At 48.7% G+C, this 22,389-nt stretch overlaps 6 protein-coding genes across 6 annotated transcripts; 2 read left to right on the top strand and 4 right to left on the bottom strand.

The window, feature by feature from the left end:
* Positions 1-888: 888 nt before the first annotated feature.
* CTRU02_200848 (mitochondrial phosphate carrier protein) lies at positions 889-1,906 on the bottom strand (the record flags this gene model as incomplete). The annotated part of the gene is made up of 2 exons (XM_036718864.1): positions 889-1,740; positions 1,802-1,906. 2 exons carry the CDS (start codon positions 1,904-1,906, stop codon positions 889-891), a joined length of 957 nt encoding a protein of 318 aa, XP_036589864.1.
* A 7,144-nt stretch (positions 1,907-9,050) lies between these two features.
* Positions 9,051-10,040, bottom strand: CTRU02_200847 (uncharacterized protein; the record flags this gene model as incomplete). The annotated part of the gene is made up of 4 exons (XM_036718859.2): positions 9,051-9,344; positions 9,397-9,652; positions 9,708-9,969; positions 10,019-10,040. The coding sequence occupies 4 exons, from the start codon at positions 10,038-10,040 to the stop codon at positions 9,051-9,053; spliced, it is 834 nt and encodes a 277-aa protein (XP_036589859.2).
* Positions 10,041-10,416: 376 nt separating this feature from the next.
* CTRU02_200846 (histone H3) lies at positions 10,417-10,755 on the top strand (the record flags this gene model as incomplete). Its single annotated transcript, XM_036718858.1, has 2 exons — positions 10,417-10,462; positions 10,514-10,755. The coding sequence occupies 2 exons, from the start codon at positions 10,417-10,419 to the stop codon at positions 10,753-10,755; spliced, it is 288 nt and encodes a 95-aa protein (XP_036589858.1).
* Positions 10,756-12,745: 1,990 nt separating this feature from the next.
* On the top strand, positions 12,746-13,856 carry CTRU02_200845 (nuclear pore protein-like protein; the record flags this gene model as incomplete). Its single annotated transcript, XM_036718857.1, has 2 exons — positions 12,746-13,349; positions 13,426-13,856. 2 exons carry the CDS (start codon positions 12,746-12,748, stop codon positions 13,854-13,856), a joined length of 1,035 nt encoding a protein of 344 aa, XP_036589857.1.
* Positions 13,857-14,054: 198 nt separating this feature from the next.
* On the bottom strand, positions 14,055-17,253 carry CTRU02_200844 (immunoglobulin A1 protease; the record flags this gene model as incomplete). The annotated part of the gene is made up of 3 exons (XM_036718856.1): positions 14,055-16,333; positions 16,392-16,745; positions 16,794-17,253. 3 exons carry the CDS (start codon positions 17,251-17,253, stop codon positions 14,055-14,057), a joined length of 3,093 nt encoding a protein of 1,030 aa, XP_036589856.1.
* A 2,222-nt stretch (positions 17,254-19,475) lies between these two features.
* On the bottom strand, positions 19,476-22,251 carry CTRU02_200843 (k+ homeostasis protein kha1; the record flags this gene model as incomplete). Its single annotated transcript, XM_036718855.1, has 2 exons — positions 19,476-21,947; positions 22,018-22,251. The coding sequence occupies 2 exons, from the start codon at positions 22,249-22,251 to the stop codon at positions 19,476-19,478; spliced, it is 2,706 nt and encodes a 901-aa protein (XP_036589855.1).
* Positions 22,252-22,389: the final 138 nt, after the last annotated feature.

Genomic DNA, 22,389 nt, shown 5'->3' with positions numbered 1-22,389 from the left:
TGCCCTCTGTGATAAGCGGATACCATGTTAAAGAAAGAGGAAGTTGCGGCAAAGCTCACTTTCCAATTGGTAATGAAGGAAGAGGGGGGGGGGGGGGGGGGGGGAGTCCAACCGATGCAGAGCAGAATGACGCTGCGCCTCCCCAATGAAGAGAAGGTGCGCAGGTGTGGCAGAACTTAGGCAAGAGCCCACGGCTTGCTCAATGCGGAAAGCGACACTAATCTTGGTTGTTCCTAACTGAGACCTTCCTTGAGACGAGTTTAAGAAGTGGTTGCACGGCCGTAGAATGAGCGAGGCTGCCAGTTGAACATATTATTCTTTTTTAAAGAAGTCGCTATGAGAATGTTCTGCAAGATGAGGCAGGCTCATGTTCTTTCGCATGTTTAGTCTTATGCAGGCAGTCTCTCTACATGTTGCTGCTGGGTGCGTGAAGATGTTTGAGCCACCTCAGAAAGAATATGTTCTAGGGGCAATCGTCTCCGCCGGATGACGACGGTCGTACAGCAGCCGGTGTCATGGTCTAGACCTCATACACCAAGACAAATGTGAATGACTTTTCGGTAGTATTATCCAATAGTGAAATACACGGCTCTCTTTTTGTGTTCCAGCATTGAGGCAGTATGATTTGAGTAGGGGACACAATATTTCACGATGTTGTGCTCTCGTTGGATAATGATTCGTCTATAGTCTGAGGATGTATACGATATTCAGATCTTACCCTTTCAGAGCTGCACTTCGAAACATCATGAAAACACCTGTTTGAATAATTTTGATTCGTAACGTAAAAAAGGTACGTAACAGGTCGCTCGTCTACCCGCTCTACCGGAACCAATGCACCAAACGCCTGCTGAGCCCAAACCCCCATCTATCGTCTTGACCTGTCCCCCATTACAGCGACTCTTCCTTGTGAATCTCAATACCCGCCGGTGCTCCCACTAATGTCTTGCACTGCGCGTAAATGACAAACTGACCGGCAACCAGACCGCAAGTCATGACGATACGCGGCCCCAGGCCTGTAAGCAACAACCTCTTGGGACCGAATTCGCGAGCGAGCTGGAACATTCGGCTTGTGGCACCCTGCTTCGGGTCGCCCGCGCCCTTGTTGATGGCTGAAAGCAGCGTATCGGCAGGATGCGAGAGCACAGCAGCAGCGACACCGGCAACAACACCTGACGCCAACTCCACGCCTGTCGACTGCAGCTGCGTCATCTTGGCCTTGCGTTCGGGGCCCATTGTTCGGTAAATCACCTCCACCGCCGCCTCGTGGACGGAGAACTGGCCGACGGCATAGGGAACCTGTTTGAACAGCAACGGCACGAAGCCCGAGTAGAAACCCTTGAATCCCTCCTCACGCGCAAGGCGCATGAAGCCCGACGTGAGACCGTTGGCGAAACCTCGCTGCGAAACCAGTCGGATACGGGTCGCCTCCAAGGGACACAGCAAAATGTCGGCAAAAAACTCGGCCGTCGCACTCGCACTCAGGTAAATTGCGGTCCGCTTGTTGGTGGCCTTCTCTGGACCGCCGGCAAAAGTGATGAATTGCTTTTTGAAAAACTCATAACCGGCAAACTTTCCACCTCCCTGCACGAGGTAGCCGACAGCCGTGGGGCCGAAGCCGGTCAGCAGCGCCGATGCACCTTCCTTCGCGACAATGTTGCGGCCAGCGGTGATCATGTTCAGGCCCTTCATAGCATCGTCGACCTGAATTCGCGTCTTGACGACGTCGATTGGCGTTGCGGCCTGCGATTTGTGTGAGCACGTGAGAGCCTCACCCTGAACGATGACGTTAGTGACAACTTACACCGTGTGTGGAGGTCGCCGCAAGGGCGCCAGCGCCGAAGAATTTGGCATAGTCGATCGGTGAGAAGGTCGGGACTTCTGATTGTTTGGTATTTAATGCGGCCATTTTGATAATTGTGTTTTTTTTCTTTTTGTTCCAACCCCTCTACCTGAAAGTTTGAGAAGCAGAATAAGGTCGGTTGTGGAATCTTTAAAGTCTTGTCACCAAGGACACTTGCCTTGGCAGCATTCCGGGGGGTGGACCTTAGTCATCGGGGCCTGAGCACGCTATGACGTCGACGTTCCGTCGTGACGGAGTTGCCGGAGTGTTCGGGAATCAAGCGCTAGGGAACGCAGCCAACTAGCTGGGCCCTGTTTTTTTCTTGTTAAAAAGGGAGGGATTGGGAAAGGAGCATGGAATTGGTGGGCTTGACGACATGACCGATCACTAAGGGTCCCCCCCAAAATCACATGGAATAAGAGGCTTTATGTGCCGTTCATCCCGACTCGCGCCCCGACTCGCGACGCGGGAGCAGCCGTTGATCCTATCGCCCTCATATGGCTCCGATACCGCGGTGACATCATCCCAGACTCGGAAAATTTTCTAGCTTTTTTTGTCGCCATCGGCTCCGATGCTCTTTTGGATGATCACGGACTTCGGCGCTGGCGGCTGAGTTGCAGTGTCAATCTGATGTCTGCTGTAAAGCTTCAGTGTAGCAACTAAACGGACTTCGAGCGCATTTCATTTTCCATGATCCTCTCTCCATATTTGGCCGCTACTGCCTCTTGTTTTTCATTCGCTTCCCAGGTGATGAGAAAGAAATACCAACGTTTGTTGTTTCCTTCATAGGTGAACTAAAAATCACATCAATAAAGAAGGCGCTATGAAATAAACGGTTCGTGGTTGATAGGAAAGCGCAACACCACGGAGCAGGTACGATGTTCAGTGCTCTAAAAAGGCGAGAGGGTACTACTTACTGAATCAAGATGGGAGGCACTGCTAGTACGATGGCCTTCATAATTCCTTCCGTCTCATTCTCAATGGCAGCCAACCGTGTTGGAACCCCAACCAGCTCTCCTTCGTATTTGTCTCCCCTGGTTGTTCTCTTCTGCCGGTCTTCATAAACAATCATCATCGTCTTGACTTCGTCCGCTTTTCATCCATTGCAACCAGTTTTCCACACTTTTTTGGAGAAATACACGTATACCTCATATTACTCCCTTGACAAAGGGTTTGGATAAAGCACCATCATGTCTCCTGAGCCGACTTCATCTCCTCCCACCATGCATACTTCCTCGCCTAACCCAAACAGCCTCCCGCCTTCACCAAACGTTTCTTCTCCCTCCCCACCGAATGAGCCTGATTATTCACTCAATTGTTTTGATCGTGCCGGTAAGATTCTTTTGAGTCAGTTCTCTTCAAAGCTAACCATATCAACAGCACGTGACGAATACAACACCTGGTCCATTATTCTAGAACTAGATGACCATTCTACGCCTGCCGTCATGCTCGTCACCCAAGATATTCGCACTCGACTTGAAGGGATTTTGACCTTGTTTCCTCCGCTAGGTGGCCTTCTCAAGCTAGACACTGACGGGTTACCGACTCTCCAGTATCGGCAGCCTCCTGGTTCAAAATTAATTGATTACGAAGAAGAGGTATTCCAACAGGCTATCCATGATCAACTTTGCGGCCGCCTCCCCGATGACTTACTAGAACGGAGATTCGTACCGCAATTGCTTTATGACAAGGATCTTTGCTTGATCCCCCAAACCGACTTACAAACCGGAAAGCCACCATTCACCTTGAAAGCGAACTTTCTCCGCGGAGAGACTTATCATGTCTTCATCTCTTTTGCAGTCCACCGCTTCCTGGCCGATAATCATACGGCCTTGTTGATCATTTCGACCCTCGCGGGCGGCTGGAAGATTGGTGACTCCATCCAGAGCCTATTCACTGGGAAGCAAGCTAACACTTTCGTTTCGAGACATCCGTAGATTTCAGCCTCGAAACTTACACCCATATGTGCAATCATTTCCCGCCAAAAGTTTCCCCGAATGGAATTTCGACCAGTCTAGTCCAACCACTCAGACCAGGGACCTGATATCCACCCTTTGCACTCTGACAAACGATCAAGTAGAACGATTGACATACGCCATCAATTCCCATATCGGTAGTAGACACGAAGGGAGGTCAATCTCTCAACTGATGACGAAGGAATGCCTGGCGGCGTTGTGCTGGGCTGCCATCGTACGAGCCAGATTGCCAAGAATTGGGCTGGAAGCAGATGTCAAACTCACCACATCCGTGGAGTCTCGTGCAAAGCTGCAACCTGAACTGCCTCAAGACTACTTCGGCAATATGGCAGTCGACGTTGTTGCCACTACAAAGACTGGAAGACTGTTGGGGGTACCCAGGTATGTCGCCGCCACGGTCCCCACACGCAAAATACTAGGGTTGGGTAATACCCGCGGGTACCCGTATGGGTAGTACCCAAAACTACCCGTGGGTAGTTTGGGTAAACCCGAATTACCCACGGGCAGTCCCACTATATTTACCCGCGGGTTGAAAGGCCCGTGGGTAAAACGACCCATGGGTTACACTACCCACGGGTAATTTTGCTACCCACAAGAAACGCGGGAAATACTGTAACTAAGATAGAAAGAAAATATAACTAGTTAGTTATAGGGAGAAAGAGTAAGTTACATAAAACATAGATGGCTAGAATAGATTACTACAAATATAAGAAACTAATAGAGAATAATACGATAAAGTCGGAGTGAAATCAGAGGAACAATGTATATTTAATCGCTATCCTCGTCAGGAGAGAGTTCGACAAGATCTAGCCGAGTAAGTCTCTTCCTTTTGCGACCCCCAAGCTCGGAGAAGTTTGGGAGTTCTTGGGATACAGAAGGCGTAGGTGAGTTGCTAAGTTGGGAAACTTGACTCGATAGTTTTGGCTGTTGAGAGCTAGATAAGGATGGCAGCTCCTCATCTCTATCGCTAATATCCTCCTCTTCTACTGAGACTTCGTAAGGAGGCGGGGAGGGAGCATCTCCTGTAGCAGTAATAGAGATCTTAGTAAGATCATCAGAGACCTTCAGATATCTCTGAATATCAGCTTTATCCAATAGAGAAGAGTAGTTAAAAGCTTCTCTAATAATATGCTGGCGCTCTTCAGATGCTTCAGTGATATTCGTGTCATCTGGAACTTCCTCAAGTGTGGTTTGGGAAAGCCAGGCCTCATTATTCTGGCTAATTTTGATAGTCAAAGTATCAAAAATAGTATCAGCCGAAAGGTTGAACCGAGCGTAGTGACAGATATGGCGAGCAAGGCTGAATGATCGCTCTAAGGGTATTGACGTCGGTTGAATAGATAAGAAGTCTCGAGCCATGCGACAAATACCATGGAATCTGGGATAGCTATTGTCTAGGCGGACCCAAAATTGCTGAACAGTTTCATCAGGGAACATAACTAAATATAGTTATTAGCTGTTAAGCCTAGTAAGATATGAGTCTTTATCTTACCAATATTAAAAAAGTCATTACAGATATTTCGTGCGTCTTGGGATGATGACATTTTGCCCTTATAATAGGTTAGTACAGTGAGTTGCTACAATAGATTGCTACAAATACCCTTTTCTTTGGACTGCGTGATAGTAAACTATGCAGAGTGTATCGGAGTCCTTCAGTTGCAGCTTTTTGAGTATTGGTATGGCGTTCCGAATCTTGATGGTACTGCTTTGTATATACCTCGATAAATTCTTGCTGTACTCGAGTTCGAAGTGAGGCTGAAGAAGGAAGGTATTCGAAGTAATTTGCGAATTGGAATCGCGTGTCAAAAGTACTCGAAACTGATGTCCCAGCTTCAGGGGTAAGGAGAGTTGCAATACCATATACCTTGAAGGAATCCTCTTCAATTAGCTTTTGAACGTATTTTTCTAGCTTCTCTTGGCCCTTTTTCGTAGCAGCCTGAAGGATTGATATCTAAGTAAAGTCTTTGCTAGTAACTTTATCTTTAAGTGCAGAGGCGCAAAAGTATAAGTGAACTGTTGCAACTTGTAATAAAGTAAAGGTATGACCAGGGGTAAGGTCATTTAACCGGCTAAGGATGTTTGTAAAGAGTAAAAACGGGCTGGTGATATCAAGCAGAATATCAAGAGCCTCCCAATCGGTCTCCACAAGAGAGAATTGTTCCTGTAGAGAGTGCTTTTCAACCCAAGCTGAAATCGTTGTTTTAAGCTCTCTTGCGCGGAGACACATAAGTGTAGTAGAGTTCCACCTTGTCTTAACATCGCGGAGGAGGCGTAGTGGTCGCTGGCCAATGCGAGTCGATTTCTGGAGGTCGAGAAACTCTTGCGTCTTCTTACTAGAAAGCTTAAGGGAAACTGCGAGGTTACGAATCTGGAGGTATATATGTTAATATAAAATCTTATAACTAGGTGAAGTATCTAACCTTTTGAATAACAGCTCCAAAAGGATTTTCCCCAGCAGTAGAATCTTCAGTATCAAAATCATCGTCAGAGTCCTCTTGATCTTTAGCTCGAGTAGTAGAAGGCTCAAACTCTGTAGAGGCTTCTACCATCGAAATTCGAAGAGCCTCAAAAATCGCTCGAACAACAAGGTTGAAAATATGGGCTAAACAGCGAATATGATATATCGGCTGTACTGTGGATGTCGACCCTTTTGCAAGTTCTTGTGCTAGGACTTTTGGCTTAAAAGAACTTGCGTTGTCTGCAGAGACTGTCTGAAATCGAATTGTCTTCTTCGTCCTCTGGCGAATATTTTCTAACAGAGTCGATAAAGCCGTTGCTTGCTTAGAGGCTGTATGACCATCTGTCATATCAATAGCACCAAGAAGAACCTGTTGTAACCTCCAGTGCTTGTCGATAAAATGGCATAAAACACCAAGCAGTGAATATTTTAACCCAGGTGTACTCCAGATATCAATCATCAGAGAGACATAGCTACCAGGCGGAATTAGCTGAAGAGTATGGTGTTGAATGCGTAAGGCCTCCTCGGATATCCAGCTTCGGAGCGTCTTTCGAGATGGGAGGTGGTAGAGAGGATTCAGGTGTGAACAGAATTGCCGGAAACTTAAGTTGTCAACAGTATTAAGCGCTAAGTTGGATCCAACAATACAGTAAACTAATGCTTGATGCTCCGAGACTGCTTTCAATTGGGTACCCTAGATTGCGATTACTACAAATGATTGCTACAATGACCTGTAAAACTTACAGGCACCTGGTTTGCGCCTAAACGTCGAGTCTTACAAGACTTTGCAGCGAGGTGTCGTTGCATAGCACTTGTACCAGAGTTTTTGATTGTTGGATGATTGAAAACTTGGTGACAGTGCTTGCAGACTAATTTTGGCTCCCCTGATGTCATATGGTAGCCTTGGTGAAAGTGATCCCAGAATGATACTCGGCGTTGTAAAGTCCATAAGGATTTGGCGAAGCGTTTTCGTTCAGGTTGAGGGGATTTGGACAACGGTATGTGTTTGCCAAGGATTACCCATTGGAGATACCATGGCAGGGTTTTGAAAAACGAGAGAAAAGTCTGGAAAGTCTTAATAACAAATAAAATGATTTCCGACTGTATCTGTAAACCAGAAGGTGGAGTATTGATTGTTGGAGTCTGCGTAGAATTTACGAGCTCGAAAGCAGCAGAACAATCGGATGCAAAAGGGTCTGGCCCAAAAGGGTCAGACGCAATTGAGTTCGACATCATACGTAGTAAGAATTACCTTTGGTGTGAACAGGAAGTAGTTTGCAGGATTACTACAAGATGAATACAAACATTTGATTATGTGGCCTTACGTAAATTTCTATTTTAGGGTTTCTGACTAATACGTTTCGTACACAAATCTAAAAGCTCTGAATTCTCCTTCGACTTGTTTTTTCTCCCACTTACATTCATCCTTCAATGCCTCGCTTATCAACTAGCCCTGTGTCAGATCAGAGCTCTCCGCTAACAGTGGAGGGCTCTTCACCGCCAAATAGTTACCCCTCATCATCAGCGAGGGGTAATCCCCTGAAACAGCCAATTACAGAGATTCGGGAGACTCCGCCAAGAAGTTCAAGTCATGCAACCTACTATAGCCAGGCTAGCCCAGACCTGAGTCAACCAGAATTACCACCGCTGAAGCGGAACTTTGCGACGAAGTTGGCGAGACGAACAGATACTGGCCAACCACCAACCATTGCACGGAAAGATCAGCTGAACTTCGCGCCAAAGAAGCAGCTAAAAGCTGCTCGAAAAAAGCCCGTCCAGATCACTAAACGCTAGAAAGTTCGTAGATAGAGGCCTGGTAGTAAGTAAGAAGTAACTCTTTATTGTTTAATTACTGAAATGTGAAGCAAATGCACTTCGTGAGATTCGAAAATATCAAAAGACCACCAATCTTTTAATTCCGCGGAGCAGTTTCGCAAGAGTAGTTCGAGAAATAACACTTGATCTTCCACTAAGAAACCGCCATAAGATCCGCTACCAGTCAATGGCTATAGAGGCTCTCCATGAGATAAGCGAACAGTTTCTAATCAACATGTTCGAGAGTAAGATATCCTATCCTGATCTTCAAACTATTATATTAACATGAATATTAATAGATGCAAATCTCTGTGCTATTCACGCTAAAAGAGTAACTTTGCAGAAGAAAGATCTTGACTTAGTTAAACAGTTAATGAAGAAGATGGGAGCATGGAGTGCTAGATTGTTTTAGCAGCTGTAGATTACTACAAACGATTGCTACAATACGAGAATCAGACTAGAGAGAATTCATGTCCTTATTCATGCTAGCCTTATTGCTAATTCTTAATTCTTAATCTGTCAAACAAACCCTCTCGCTATGCTCATCTGCAATTATAGAGAAAAGTCAAGCAAACGAGTTAGCTTCTGAGCCAACTCATGGACCTGACGCCAGTTGTATGGCGCTTTATCCCGAGCAAGGTCAAGCTTCAGGAAGAATGGTATCAGCTTTAGTATAGCTGAGAACTTCTTATACATCGCAGATAAGATGTTGGCTGTTTTATCGAGAGCAGTAAACTCTTCCCAAACTTCAGCAGGGCCCAGAAGCTCCCAAACACCTTTCTTGATCATCGAGTCACTGATCTCAGAGAACATAGCCTTCACTGAAGGCTTTGGAGTGGAGGCATATCGGCGCTGAGCTGTAGTGAAGAGAGATCCTTGAATCTTGATGGCTGGGCGGTGCGCGAGTGCGAATTGGCTGAGAATATTAGTATTACTACAAAGGATTGCTACAATTAAGCACTTACGTCTTCTTCTTCTTGACAGAAGAATTAAGAACCAGGCGTATCTTCTTCTTCTTAGACAAGCGGTTCAGGTGCCAGTACTTGGCGAGTGCAAACCAAAGAAGCACTTCCTCTTTGGTGAAGATGTCGCCAGCTACTGGAAATTTAAAGCCAGGTCGAATGAAGCTATAATCCTCCATCGCAGCTAGGGTAAAGGCAGGATTGCTGTTCAGCCGCTTGACCTTGATGTAAAGTATCTTAAGAGTCATCTCCCAGGTATCACGGAAGAACTGGTATTCTCGGATCTGGTTTTCCTGTCTGTTTGTTAGCTATTGCTATAGTAATTAATTATAGTCATCCAGTTACCTGGATCATCTTGTCGATAATCGCATTCGACTGCTCAGCAACATTAATGGTCGGCAACTGGTTATCAAGGTCAACGTCAAAGTTGAGCATGCCCTCAACTCCATCCAGGTTTTCCTGGGTAGCCTCATCAATCTCATTCAAAGGGATATCCTCCCAAGCCTCGTCTTCATCGTCATCGACGATATTATAGGAGCTAGACGAGACTGGGCCAGTCATCTGAGCTAGCAGCTGGTCTGGATGGTTGCCTTTGAGGAAGCTAAAAGCACTTGAGCACTGATTTGAAACACCAAAAGAAATAAAAAAGAACTCACTATCGTGCATCAACTTGCTGGATTTCCCTAGCCTCAAGGGCCGCGCGCTTATCAGCAGACGCACTGATGTAGGAGCTTTTAGCCCTCAAGGCTTTAAGCTTGCGGGATTTCTGCTGGTTGATCGACTTCTTCGAGCGATCAAGTGCCTTCTGCTTCTCAGTCATCTTATCGATGCGCTGACGAGACTTCTTGGTGTGCGCGTTGTCGGAATAATCCTCTTCAGCTTTACGCTTGGCTCCAGCACCAGATCCAAGCGGTCGGCCTAGAAGAGATTAGTACAAATGATTGCTACAAAGCTGGTGTGAACGTACCGCGATCCTGTCCTGAGGACATATTTTACTACTGTTCCCTAATTGATTTAATAAGTCAAAACCAATAATTGTGAGATCAAAGTATCAAATTACCTTAATTGAGAGGCTTGTCGGTGCGGCTGGGTGTTAGTGGTGGAGGTAGGTTGTAGTGTTGTCTGGGGAGAAGTTTTCTGAAGCTTCAGAACCTCACAAAAAAAAAACAAAATACGCCAAAAAGTGGTCTGTGCGCAGCCGCGGCTTCTTGTTTTTTTTCTCAAAAAGAATCTCTTTGAAAACCTCTGTTCAGTAGTTATCTGTAAAAGATTCTATATTGATTGGACCTGGACTTGTGTTTCTAGGAGTCCTACCTGATTCATGGTTAACTTTATAATATGATGCCTGGCATAGCCCGAAAGACTATGCCTGGTGCTAAGGAGCAGCAGAAACGCCGTTGGCGCCCTGGCAGTAAGTCTAGATTGCTACAAAAGATGGCTACACACTAACCCTAATACCTAGCAAAAGCTCTCCGGGAGGTCAGGAACTACCAGAAGACATTTGACTTCCTGATTCCGAAGCCCCCATTCCAGCGACTCTGGAAGGAAATCTGCGATGACATCGACCCCTCCAAGCGCCTGCGCTGGCAGGCGACTGCTATTAGCGCTCTTCAAGAGTCTTCGGAGTCTCTTCTCTTTGGTGTTTTCGACAGTAAGCTTCACTTGCAAACTCTTATCGAGTTGAACGAACTATCTAGTGATTAACTTTGCTGCGATCCACACCAATCGCGTCACCATTAAGCCGAAGGATCTGCATCTCGTCCAGGCTATCTTGAAGGCCGGCAGAGTCCACGGAGACAAGTGGTTCGACCCCGAGTCTGGGAAATGCGGGCGATTAATTGAAGGCATTCAGGGCGTTCGGAAGTTAGGAGTAACAAGGTAGCAGGTCTATTCGTTGCGCAATATATCCACTCTTGAGGCTGGCTACTACAAAAGATGTCTAAAATTCGTGATGCATACTTACTGAAATCTACCCACGGGTATACACCCGTGGGTACCCAAACCCGTGGGCCCCCCTTCAGTTTACTACCCGTGGGCTTTTTTACCCAAACCCACTTTACCCATGGGTACCCGTGGGTAATAGTAAAACTTTCGGGCACTACCCATAACTACCCGACCCATTTCGCGGGTACCCGTGGGACCCGCGGGCCGGGTAATGCCCATGCCTACAAAATACAACTCTCCAATGCCCTTCACGTGTCTTTTGAGTCTGTGTCAATGTACTGATCATAATGAAGTTGGGCCTATCCCAATCTCCTCGCACCCAATGACATTGACGACCATGAACTTCCTCATCAAGTCCCCGTTCATGCGCTAGCATCGGCTGCAATACTGATACACAACGCCATGAGAAAGGTTTCTCACGAATTCGTGGGTCGAAGACTTGAGGCTCTTTCACTCATGAGACCAGAAGAAGTCAAACAAGTCCCTGAGGCTTCTGCAAGAGCTGCCGATATGGCCACTAGCGGTATCAGGTTTGAATCGCTTGCCGACCACGGCGCCGACATTCAATACTCCACTATGCCACACATAAAAGCACCCGCGTTCCCCCTTTTTTGTCGAAAGCATGCGGGATCGCAAGAGGGAATGGCTACCATCTTGCCCCGCAAGGGCGGAGAACTTGGTGATGCCGATTGGGAAATTCAGATTTGTCTGCGTCGTCCGGACTCGGAAATACTCGCGACAGACAACATGTTCAGATCATTGGCCTAAGTAACGATGCCTTCATGAAGAAGCTTTTAGCCAATAGCTAGAGTTCCCAGCGAATGGGCTTTGCGCATGTGTTGCTCATAAACAACAGGCTTGGACCCCGAGATTCTCCTTAGAAGCGGTTGTTTGTCGAATATTATTATACCCTACGTCGTTATTAATGTCCGAGGAGAAGACTGCCAGTCTCAACACCCACTTGCCGAAAGGGTGTAGACACGAAGGTTGTCGCCGCCGTTACGTACTTTTCTGCCTGGAATGATTGAGAACCGACTGAAACTTTATAAAATAGATGAGAGTACATTAGAGACAGCCGAATGAATCAATGATTGAAATGAGCCATTGAGCAATGACAGAAACTGGAACACATTTCGGCTCAGAATACCACTCATATTCCTCAACCAGTGTCGCGCAGTTCAAGATATATCACTTATCAGCAAAGGGCTGGAAATCTCTGGTCAGATAAGCACTTCCAATTTTATCTATACGACGAGGTGGCTGTGTGGTTTAGCTCTAGCCAAACTAATAATACCCAAATATTTGGAAGCGACCGGCCACTCGGTGCCCGCGCCCTCCGAGCGGGATCCCGGAGCCATTCCCGTTGAGTGAGCCAGCACCGAAAGGGCCCACAGCAACAAAGAAGGGATGAAGCCCCTTTTTCAGAGGTCGCGTCTTGGCGAAGCGTGGCGCAAGACTTCTAGTAGTTACCCTGCGCCACGTACGGGATCAAATTCTGTTCAATGCATACGAGCCCGGTTTTTTTTTTTAAATAGCATAAGGCTGAAGGAGATACGAGACTGCGCCCAGACGTAGCCCCCAACCCAAAAGAGCCGCAAGAGATTTTTGTTCATGAGACATCTGTATTTATGTGAAGGGAAAATCCTGACAAATTTACACTTTCGGATCTGCTCAACTCGAACATATACTCGGAGCGGAACGAAACTCTAACAAAACAATAGATTCTTCGCAAAATCATTGCGGACGTATAATGTCACCAATCAAAGAAATTAGCTCTTCGGAGCTCACGGAACTGGACTGCCGGGGCGACGTCGTCTTCGTCGTCGGCTCGGCTACCGAGAACACCCCTGCTCGGAGGTTCCGCGTCTGTTCCCGGACCATGGCTCGCGTGTCGCCCGTCTTCGACCGCATGCTCCACGGCAACTTTGCCGAATCGAAACCCACAGCCACCGACCCCGTCACGAAGGCCGCCACGAGCGACTGGGTTGTGGAGCTGCGCGACGACAAGCCGGACGCCTTCGACCTCTTTGCTAGCATCGCACATTCCAAGTTCCGCCGCGTGCCGAGGACTCTGTCGGTTGGTAAATTGTACGACTTGACGGTGCTGACGCACTACTACGACGCCACCCCGGTGCTGACGCCCTGGCTGCAGAGCTGGGTGTCGGGAATCGGGGAGACGCCTGATGCCGGCGTCGATGGCGTGTTGATGCCGCAGCTGTTGTGGATCTCGTGGGAGCTGGGGCACAAGCAGCTTTTCGAGAGCACGGCGAGGCGGATGGTCATGGAGGGCCGCGGGGATATGTTTGGGGAGGAAGCCGGTTTGGATGGGCTGGATATGCCTCCGGATATCATCGGTATGTTTTCGTCCTTCTTGTCCCTCTTAGTATTCACGTGTGGTGCGCATGCGACTGACGCAGAGAGAATACACAGAGAGGATCAGTGCCATTCGCATACAGACGATCGAGCACATTATGGAAATGTTCCGCGATATGGCGGACAAGCTGGTAAGAGTCGACGAGGGACCCCGGTGGTGCCGCCACGCCTCGTACATGGGCCCGCACCGCTGTGAGAGCATGATTCTGGGGAGCATGACGTTCTGTCTCACGCGCGCGGGGCTCTGGCCTATCCCCGAGGCGGTGGACATTGAGGAGAGCGTGGTGACGCTGTACTCGACCATTATGAACCTGGTGATCCACGACATCGGGAGGCCTGGGGAGAAGGGCGGTGCGGACCATACAGAGTGTAACCCGCGCGCGTTCCTGATGGGGCGGATCAAGGACATATTGGCGGAGGTGCCGAGCCCGGTTAACGAGGGCCATAGGAAGCATTTGGATAGACAAATACAGAGGCTGCTTGTTTGATTATTGCATGAGAAAGCTTCGATGCTATATATATTGATTATGTGATGTAGACGAACTGTCTTGCAACTGTCACTGAGGCTAAACTAGCTAAGAGGCGTTTGTAAACTGATCGAGCAGCTATCCGGGAGGAAGGACCTCCGTTGCCAACGACTATTTTCCCGAGCCGCTTGGACGTTTGCCTGGACAACTACGATTTCATCACTTAACCGGAAACGGGCACCAGACCTTGGGCCACACGTGGACCATTTCCAAGGTGGTGCAATCGGTCTTCTCCAACAATTTGGGATCCCTCTCGCACTCGAACGCGTCGACGTCCTGGCACTGGAACTTGCCGTACGAAGTTTTCCAGTCGCCCTTGGTATACTTGCACTTCTTCCGCCCGAATATGTTTCTGTCGGCGCCGAAGCTCGGGGGTATCTTGCTCGGTTTGAAGAAGTTCTGCGGCTTGGAGCCTGACTCTTCCGCTTTACACACTTCGAACACTTCTTTGCTGTCCAGTTTCCGGGGAATCATCACCCACAGTTCCGCTAGAGCTAGGGCCCCGCCGGACCCATCCAGCATCTCTTTCAGCCAGATGTACACTCCCTCTGATGGTTTCGGAGGTGACGGACGGGAAGGGCCGGGAGGGACACCATGGCCTGGAGGGAGAAGAGGGCCAGGACGGAAAATGGGGACGTAGATGGAATTCGTTTTAGATGGAGAGATACTGGTGCTGGGTATGATGGTCGTGGACGTAGTTGTGGCTGTTGTGCTACTGGTTTGGAGTGTAGAAGATACCCAGGGCACCACGACGGTCGTAATTCCTGTGCTGATGGTGACTGTCGTAAAAGGTTGGAGCGACACCGTAAAGGTTGGCGATGGGTAAGTCTTTGAGCTGGACAGAAGGGACGAAAAAGTGGCGTGTGTAGAGTTGATGCCTGTCGAAGTGGTACCTGTAGAGGTGAAGTGTGTAAAGTTCATGCCCGCAGAAGTGATGCCTGTAGAGATGAAGCCTGTGGACATTACGTCTGAGAAAGCCGACGTTACCATCGAGCTTGCGTTCGCAATGGTCGTTGCTTTTGCCGGAGAGCTCGTTGGAAACATTGCAGTCGTAGTGAATAGTCCCTCGGAGCCACTATGACCACCTAGGGTTGTCGGCACTGCCGGCACTCCCTGACCAGTCGAAGTGGCAGTCATGGTGACTATCGAACCATCAGTACCGGTGGTGTACGTGACGTTATGGTCTCGGCGTTGGCAGGCTTGCCTGCGGACCGCGCCTCCTCTAGCAGCCCCCCTTTGAGGTGCGATTTGATAGTCGAATGGCGGCCAAGGGTGTTGACCCTTGAACCCCTCTTCGGCCACCCACATCCGCCACATCGCCGGCCCGTTGCCGCACGAAGGCGCCGGTTGGTATTGAAGAAGGGCCTTGCCTCGAGGGAAATCAGACGGTATATCCAGTAGCTTTTCCGTGACGTCCTTGTCGCTGTAACCTACCTCGTCTCTTTCCCATCGCTCTTTATCATGCCTCGTCAGCATAGGTGGCGGATAGTCGATAACTCGGATCGGCAAAGGACCGAACGTGCGCACTAGATTGTTGCCTATCCATCCAATATGGGGAGACATCTTCTTACCGCGGTTTATCTGAGCAGATTGGATCACTGGATCCGGGACCTGTACGCCGTGGTTCTCATACTTTGGTCGCGGCCGGGGCGTGATAACGTAAGCTGTTATGTCCTTGATCTCATATGGGTTGCTGTTATCACCAAGGAGTATGCCGAGATCCCCCAGCCTGGGGTTGTTCCGTAGTTGGTCCATGCCATACTCGTGGTATTCACGCAACGGATTACCTTCTTGATATCCAGTATGGCAGGTCTCGATGGCGAACTGCAAGAGGTACGGGTCCATCACACTGTGTTCGTAGTAATGGCATGCAAAGGCTCCTCGGCGCGTTACCAGAACGACCGTGGTGCAGCCTATCAACCCTTCAATGGCAAGAGACTCGACTTTATCCTTGAATAGGATCCATTGCGACGAGACCGGAAGATTCTCTGCTACTGATTCCGCAGTGTCGTCGATGTCGGGGAGATATGTCGGTAGGGCTGCGAAGGGCTTGGGTGCGACAGGGGCACGCCGAAGCCGCTTCGGGGCGGACTGATCGATCCCGAACACGTTTAATGACTTTCTTATTTCCTTTGGCAGGAATTCCCTGTACCCGTCAGGGTAATCTATGGGATCAACCCATTTCCCTTCCTCCGGCTTGCCGCGCTTCTCGAGATCTCGAGGCGTGACCTTGGTCGGTGGCTGATTGTTTATCGGACAAGAACTGCCGCCGCAGATTTGCGGTACACAAGAGGGGTGAGATGGCTTCGCGGTACTGGCTCTCGTTGTCGTCACCGTGGCTACAGAGTTGAATACACTGCAGCCGGTGACTGTGGTGTAGGCGCTGGTTAGACATGTTGTGCTGACACTTGTATGAGGACGACTACCGCCAGTTACCGCTGCGAAACTCAGATTAGTTGACGCTCTGATAGAGGGATATAGATGGGGTTGGCTAACCTTGTGTTACAGAGCAAAACACTGTTTTGTGAGTCGCAGTGACAGTGACAGTGCAGGAGGATGTCGACGATGAAGTGGACGAAGCCTCTGACTTGGACTTGGTCATAGACTCGGGCTCCTCGGGCTTTTTAGAAGCCTTGTCATCGTCTACTTCTCCATCAACGCCTCCACCACCCCCGCCGCCGCCTTCGCCGCCGCCTCCTCCACCACCACCATCTTTATCTGGGGGACAGCTACCGATTTTCAAGCCAAAGAGCTGGATGCAGAATTCAGGTGTCTTGATCGCAATGTTGGGAGGAAACTTGGGGAAGCAGCTGAAACAGATGACAGGAGGACCTGAAAAAGGAATAATCACTACGAAGTGTTAGTTTCTGAAACTCCAATACATACAAAATATCTCACCTGGAACAATGGTGGGATCAATGCCGCCTGGTGAAGTGGTTGTGATGTAGGTCGGGGAAGTATAAGCCCCTTCAGTCAGAGTTATGAAGGATGCTCCGGGTGGTGGAGAAGTAAGCGTGGCCGGTGGATCTTCTGTCGAAGTCGACGAGAGCGACGATTCTGAGGGGCTAACCCATGGCACCGTCCATATGCCAGAGGTACCCTTTGTCGAGATCGGTCCAGGAGGTAGTTTTGGCGCAATCTGTGAAGCGGAAGTACTACTGGTTGGAAGCAACGCGGTACTGCTTGTTGATGGGGCCTGTGAAGGGATGATGTCTCCGGATGGTGAAGCAGTTGTGATCTTGCTCGACTCGACTGGCGTGACAAGTGTAATGTATGTTAACTTGGTTGTAGGAACGTTGGTTTGTGTCACTGAATCTGGCGTTGAGGAACCGTGTGTTGGCTTTGATGAAAAGGTCATATTGTCGCGTGGGCTCTCTGTCGGCAACTCAGATAAAGATGATAAGACGGTGCTGTTTCTCCAGGAAATCACATGAGATGCAGTGGCTGTCATTGTCCAGGTGTGATTATGCCAGACAGTAGAAGTCACCACATCCATCGGAGTTGACTTCTCACAGTTAACTCATGGCATATCATGCAGACTTGCGAAATCTTACAGCAGTAATGGACGTCGCAGCAGTGGGGTTGCAGAACCCTGGGTTATCAATGCATATCCGCCGCGAAAAGGGGATCGATGAGTTTTCAAACTGAGGGAAACCACGACTCGGCAACTGACCGGTTATGGCTTCTACTGGGCTTATAGCCCATAGAAGGGCTGCAAAAAGGCTCAAGAACATGGCAATGACATTAGTAAGAGGCTATCGTTTGTATTGCCGGGCTTAGGAAACTGGTTTGAAACCTTTGTGTTTACAGCCCGTGTCGAGTGAAGATCGGGATGAAGCTTGTTCAAGGAGGGTTTTACTGTTGTTGTTATATCTGTCAACTGGCATTGTTTTCATCAAACGATCATGGGTCTACTTGGCTATACGTACAATCAGCAACTCCACGTCGTAATTATTCAACGTTACATGAAGGCAAGCGGTGTTGACCGCCACATCCGTATTACTTTGTGAACAAGGTTGACACTCTAATGAGTTATCAGGGTGCTTAGCTGCAGTTCTACCTGGAAACAGAGATGTCTTGCTGATCAATCACCCGTGCAGGGACTGGCGTTTCACCAAAGGGAGAAAGAACATCACTCATTTGTCTTTGAGGCACCATTTTTTGTGTTTCCATACACCTCCCTTGGCAAACTCAGATCAACTTCTATACCTTTTTGCATATGAGAAATAAGGCAGATATGGAAACCGACGAGCTACAAACACGGTAGTGTGTTAATGCATGACTCTCTTTTCGGCCGAGTTGTGCCTAAGTGTGTACGTGCATGTGTATATGCTACTTTGGCGTGGGCTGCTATACAAACTAACTACTGGGACATCTCGTTCAGTTAATACTGGATCCTATGCAAACCTGCGTTGGTGATACTGCAAAAATGCGTGCCAAGACACAGCGAAATGGGCAGGCGAACTTTTGCCAAGTGCATTGCGTATACACAATTTTGGGAAACCAACAAACGTTGAATCATGGCAAACTCACAGAGAGAAAATGGGAGGCAAATAACTCGGGAGCACAAAGAACTACTTTATTTGTGTAACGCCTCATTCTCGCTGATGCATGGTAGCATCGAGGAGATGCGGAAGATTTATCACAAGCTCACATGGGGAAAGCCCACACCTTTGCGAGTACCATCAACTCAAATGAATGTCCATATGTTGCTACGTGACTGGAAATCGCGGTGTTGGAGCATCAACCGAGTTAGATAGAAGCTCTGCGCCGAGTTGATAGTGTTTGCGGACTCTGCAGCCAAGCAGTAAATGCACGAAACAAAGCAGTCATTTGGACGAGACAGGGAAGACCAAGGGCGATGACTGCGAATTTGATGAACAGGTCAGGCACAGCAACAGGAAGTCGCGCTGTTGTGACTCGTTTACTGTATGAGCCATGTTCTTGATCACGTAACATACCTACCTTAGACGATTTTCAACCTGAGCGTGGGCCTATCTGGGTCTGTACGCAGAGAGGCAAGGGGTGCTTCGAGAATTCCAATACGGTGAACAGCCCACGCAAATGTATCCACTGCCGTCTGTAAGTATACTTCTATATTTATGGGAAAACATTCAAAATATAAGTAGTAAAAGAATACAGTAACTGTACACAGCTGCTACTGAGAGAGTAGAACGCAAATCCAAAAAAGAATACACCCTCGATGAAATCGAAGACATCAAGAAGCAAAAGTCTGCGCCGAGGGGGAATCGAACCCCCGGCTCCCCGACGCTGCTTGATGGCAACGGAGAATTTTACCACTAAACCATCGGCGCTGATGAAGATCTAGATTGTTGAGAACCAGCAGCTGCAAATTTCATGAAGACAGGTGTATGTGGTTGTGGATCAACATGGGACACTAGGGCTAGATCAAATTGTAAGGGTCAACTAGAACATGGGTCACGATACCCTCATTGTCACTAAAACGGGAAGCTTATTTAAGTGGGGGTCTGCCGATGTCATCAAAGTTAATACGGGATAATCTTGGGGAATTGTGTTATTTAGCGTTCAATTCGGAGTTGAACGAATGTAATAAGGAAGTCAAGTTCTGCTCGCGTGCGAATACACACTCGGTTTCCTCTGGAGTGTCTGCTTGGAATTCGCTTGACGCTTTCCTTGCACTGCCAGCACGCTAGCATTGGCTATCTTCTTCGTCTTGATCTCCGAAATGAGTTCAGCAGCAGTGGGGCCAAGAGTCTTGCGTGGATCTACGACGCTGGATGACCCGTCTATCTCGATTTGCGAAGTTTGTGACGCCGCAACTGACCGACCGATGATAAATGTAGTAGCCCTCGGGTCTGCACTTTGCAATTCAAGAATTTCGGTAATGACGCTCGAAGGGGTAGCATTCTTGGCGGCGTCGATTTGGCTGAAGATTATCCGATTGGCAATTGAATCTTGAATGTTGGCCTTGATGCGAACGTATTTCATGTTTGCAGAGGCATCTGGGTCAGCTGCTTCGGTGATGGTGACCTCGAGATTCTCATTTTGCGCAAGCTGCACGCCGAGCCTGACGGCGAATATATCATCTTCAGTGCCGGTGTACAATACCCGGATAGACCTTTTACCTCGTCGCTCAGCAGAAAAGAATCTGGCCGCGGAAGGGTCCTGGAGTTCCGAAAGACTAACACCAGAAACGTGCCTCTGAAGCTGTCTGGGTCTCTTAACGCCTGTCTCGGACGTGTCAGACTTGTTCAAAAGTGTCGCATCGATGAATGTTGCCACGGCAGAAACGTTCTTGGCCTCGTCAAAGATACTGCACATAAGATTAGAGAAATCGCCGCTGGTGAGAGGGTCCCCTCGCATCGTAGCACTGTAAAACGATGGCAGCTCGGAGATCGTTCCAGTTTCGCTCCAGGGAACGAGTATCAGGTCAGTGCCTTGTTTAGCTGCCTCAGTAGCCAGTGTATCGGCAAACGAGTCTTCGGGGACCACGGCAATCTGACCAGAAATCATGACGTCTCTGGTTGTGTTGTTGGCGGATATGCCAAAAGCCTTGATGATGGGGTCATGCCCGGCGTAGTCCTCAATTTCCGAGACCTTCATGACAGAAGAGTTGCGTTCAGTAAGGCCGACCAGGCGGCAGCCGTGAATGCGCAACAGCTCCTGTGGAGGAGATTCTGCCTCCGGACCTACAGCTGCATGTTCGACGAGGCCTTTTTCGCCGCTACGATTTCCGTGGATGTCCATGGCGGAATTCTTAGAGTTTGAAAGACGTTGGCCACTAGTAAACATGGAAACGGTAGACATCAGACTCGAGAGACCATCGGTGCGGAGGTAGACCAGCATCTTGTTGGCAGCCTCTTTCTGATCATCTTCGACTTCGCCATCAGCATCGTGAGTGATTGGGGTCCCGTCCCAGTTGATCTTGCCTCTCTTCCAAAGGTCCAGTTTCTGTTGGTAAGAAGGTGGATATAGCCACATGACTAGGGGAGATGTGGCGAAGGTTGTGACAAGAGCCATGACGACGAACATGGTGAAAGTCCTAGTACTGAGAATTTTGGCCTGAAGGCCAATATTTAGAACAATGAGTTCGACAAGTCCCTTACAGGACATGAGGGTTCCAATAGTAAAGGATTCCCGCCAAACCAAGCCGTTCATGCGAGCACCAGCGGTGCCCCCGATGACCTTGCTGAGAAAAGCTACAATAATAATAGCAATGACATAGCCCCAAGTGCGTCCACTGTCCAGTAGGCCCAGGTTGGTATTGATTCCTGAAAGCGCAAAAAACAGGGGCACAAAGAGAGTCGATATCAAATCCTCAATTTTCTCAGTCAATTTGATGGCAAAACCACCTTCATGGGGACACATTAGGCCGACCATGAAGGCTCCGAAGATTGAGTGTACGCCGATAATGCTCGTGAAAAATGAAGAGCCCAACACAAGAAGTAACGTCAAGGCGACAACTCCTTGAGTAGGGCCGTTCTCTAAGCTTTTTGTTCTGCGAAGCACCCACATGAAAGCTGGCCGAACAGCAAATCCGAGAAACAGGGCGAAGCCAATGGAGACCAACAGAATCCATACCGCTGTCAAGCCGGCACCGGAGTTGACAAGGGTGACGCAGAGTGCGAGGAGAACCCATCCGACAACATCATTGGCGATACCAGAGGTAAGAACGATGACTCCAACGGTGGTGTTGAGTAATTTCAAAGAGGTTAAGATGCGGCACAGCACAGGGAATGCAGTAATAGCCATGGCCACGCCAATGAAAAGCGCGAAAACTCCAAAAGAAATCGGAGCGATGCCAGGTTCGTCGTGAAAATCATTGTACAGTCCGTAGGCGACCGCGACGCCCAGTCCGAAGGGAATAGCCATGTCGAGAGTCGCGACACTGATGGCGGTCCGCCAGTTACTGAGAAGATACGACAGATTGATCTCAAGACCGACGAGGAATAAGAAGAGAACGAGGCCAATATTTGCTGCCAGTCGGAAGGGCGGCATGGAGTTCGGGGGGAATATGGCTGCGGTAAAGCCAGGGATTCGACCAAGGACCGAAGGCCCAAGAAGAATACCCTAGGTTGTTGTGTTAGATATCATGTGAAACCAAGCAGTATGAAGCTAATAGATTTAATAGGAGACTTACAGCAATAACTTCTGCGATAACTTTTGGCTCACGAATCTTGGACAAAGGCCAGTACAGTAGCCTCGTCAAAGTAATGACGATAGTTGCTTGTATGATAAACAGTATAATCGGGTCTGCTGGGTTGAAGACAGAGGGGTTCATGCCCTCGAAGATTCCACCCTGTGAGGGGGCCCTATCGCCAGTAGGAGTGGGCGTGGGAACGACCGAGGCTGTCGCCCCTGCTACGGTCGACATAGTGATGACGAGTTCGATGCTTTCAAAGGTGTTGTATAAATCCGAAGTTTCAATGATAACAAGGACCCCAATCAGATTGGCTGCGCTGAAAAGCGGAGGTGTGGATAATCAAACGGCGTCGCGGCTGGAGAACCTAAC

This window comes from Colletotrichum truncatum, assembly GCF_014235925.2.
Source record: "Colletotrichum truncatum strain CMES1059 chromosome Unknown Contig_0001, whole genome shotgun sequence".
Classification (NCBI taxonomy): Eukaryota; Fungi; Ascomycota; class Sordariomycetes; order Glomerellales; family Glomerellaceae; genus Colletotrichum; species Colletotrichum truncatum.
The sequence above is the reverse complement of the archived record's forward strand: the minus strand, read 5'-3'. Positions and strand labels throughout refer to the sequence as shown.